Source organism: Triticum urartu, chromosome 4A (genome assembly GCF_056163025.1).
Source record: "Triticum urartu cultivar PI428250 chromosome 4A, HENAU_Tu73, whole genome shotgun sequence".
NCBI lineage: Eukaryota > Viridiplantae > Streptophyta > Magnoliopsida > Poales > Poaceae > Triticum > Triticum urartu.
The window spans coordinates 491,136,601-491,138,364 of record NC_141876.1 but is presented as its reverse complement, the minus strand read 5'-3'; the positions used below and the strand labels follow the sequence as shown (position 1 = coordinate 491,138,364).

Sequence of the window (1,764 nt, the reverse complement as noted above, 5' to 3'; positions counted from 1 at the left end):
CCTGGTTTCCCGTGAACTTATATACTACCTCGACCTGGCACAAGACGAGCGCACTCTTTCTGCCGGTGAAGCCTGGCTCCGGCGGGAGCTCAAACGCAAGTACTAGGGTCTGGCTTCTCTTGACCACTCCATTGCTCGTGAGCGGACTCGCTTCTCCTGGCTCAAGGAGGGAGACACCAATACATCATTCCTCAAGATCCACACCGCTCATAGATGCCAAAAGAGCCACATGACGGGGCTGCATCAGGACGGCCACTTTGTCAGCGATCTTCCTGGCATGGCTCGGGCTGCGTTCGACCACTTCACTACCACCATTGGATCCCAGTCCATGCGCGATCACGCGCTCAACCTGCGCCTGTTCGATCAACGCTGCTTCGACCTGCTACCGCTTGATGAGCCTTTTCCGAGGATGAGATATGGAATGCAATCAAGGCCCCACCGCTTGGCAAGGCGCCGGGACCGGACGGCTTCAGGGTGGAATTCCTACGCTCGTGTTGGGCCATCGTCAAAGACGACATATGTGTCGCTTTCGACAAACTCTACACCATGAACGGCATGGGATTTCGCAAACTCAATGAGGCGCTGCTCATCCTACAGCCCAAGAGACAAGATGCATCGACCCTCGCGCATTACCAGCCGATCAGTCTTATACACCTCATTCCCAAGCTCTTCGCCAAAGTCCTCTTCCTCCGGCTAGCGCCGCGTCTCCGGGAGATGGTGTCCACGAACCAAAGTGTGTTCATTGCCGGAAGGAGTGCGCATGATAACTTTCTTCTCGTCCAACAAACGGCCCGGCTCCTCCACAACCTCAAGGCACAGCGCGTTCTTCTTAAATTGGACATCGCCAAGGCATTCGACACGGTGGTGTGGCCATTCCTCCTCGAGACGCTTCGACACTTGGGGTTTGGCATGCGTTGGTGCGAGTGGATTTTGATCCTCCTCTCCACATCTTCGACTCGCGTTCTCCTCAACGGCACCCCCGGACCGCCGATCGCTCATGCCCAAGGGCTGCGCCAGGGTGACCCGGTGTCCCCCATGTTGTTCACCCTTGTGATTGACAAGCTTAACTCACTCCTCGAGCATGCCACAAACCAAGGAATCCTCTAGCGGGTGACCACGCGCCACGCCGCGTCCAGCATATCAATGTTCGTCGACGACGTGGTCATCTTCTGCCACCCCGACGCCCATGAGCTCTCCGCCATCAGAATGCTCCTCGACACTTTTGGCAACGCCTCAGGTCTTCGAACCAACTTCCTCAAATGTTCTGCTTCACCCATCATATGCGGCGACAACCACCGCGCCACCATTGGCGCCTCCCTCTCCTTCCCGCTGGCGGAATTTCCCATCAAATACCTAGGGCCACTGCTCTCAACTCGCAAAGTGCCGGCCTCCGCCCTCCTTCCGCTTGTCGACAAGCTTACCATGAAGCTTGCCACCTGGAACGCCTCTCTGTTGTCTCGTGGCCAACGGCTTGCTCTTGTCAGACATGTCCTCACCGCCATGCCTGTGCATATCTTGTTAGCGCTAGTGCTACACCCAGCGATTCTCAAGAAGGTCAACAGGCTCATTCGAGATTTCCTTTGGCACGGCAACAAGGATGCCCATGTTGGCTGCTGCATCATCTCATGGCAAAAGGTGTGTCGTCTCCTCACACTTGGTGGATTGGGGATCCGCGATCTACACTGTACTGGCGTCGCCCTCTGCACCAGGTGGTTGTGGCTGCAGCGAACCGACCCTGACCGCTCCTGGAAGCATCTCCACATC

The 1,764-nt window shown here is 56.7% G+C and overlaps 1 protein-coding gene across 1 annotated transcript; it reads left to right on the top strand.

Moving 5' to 3' along the window:
* The first annotated feature begins 546 nt into the window (after positions 1–546).
* On the top strand, positions 547–1,107 carry LOC147976267 (secreted RxLR effector protein 78-like). The gene has a single exon (XM_087520800.1). The coding sequence runs from the start codon at positions 547–549 to the stop codon at positions 1,105–1,107; it is 561 nt and encodes a 186-aa protein (XP_087376926.1).
* Positions 1,108–1,764: the final 657 nt, after the last annotated feature.

Excerpts from the sequence above, each read along its gene's own strand:
- LOC147976267 (XM_087520800.1), top strand. The coding sequence starts at position 547 with ATGAACGGCATGGGATTTCGCAAACTCAATGAGGCGCTGCTCATCCTA.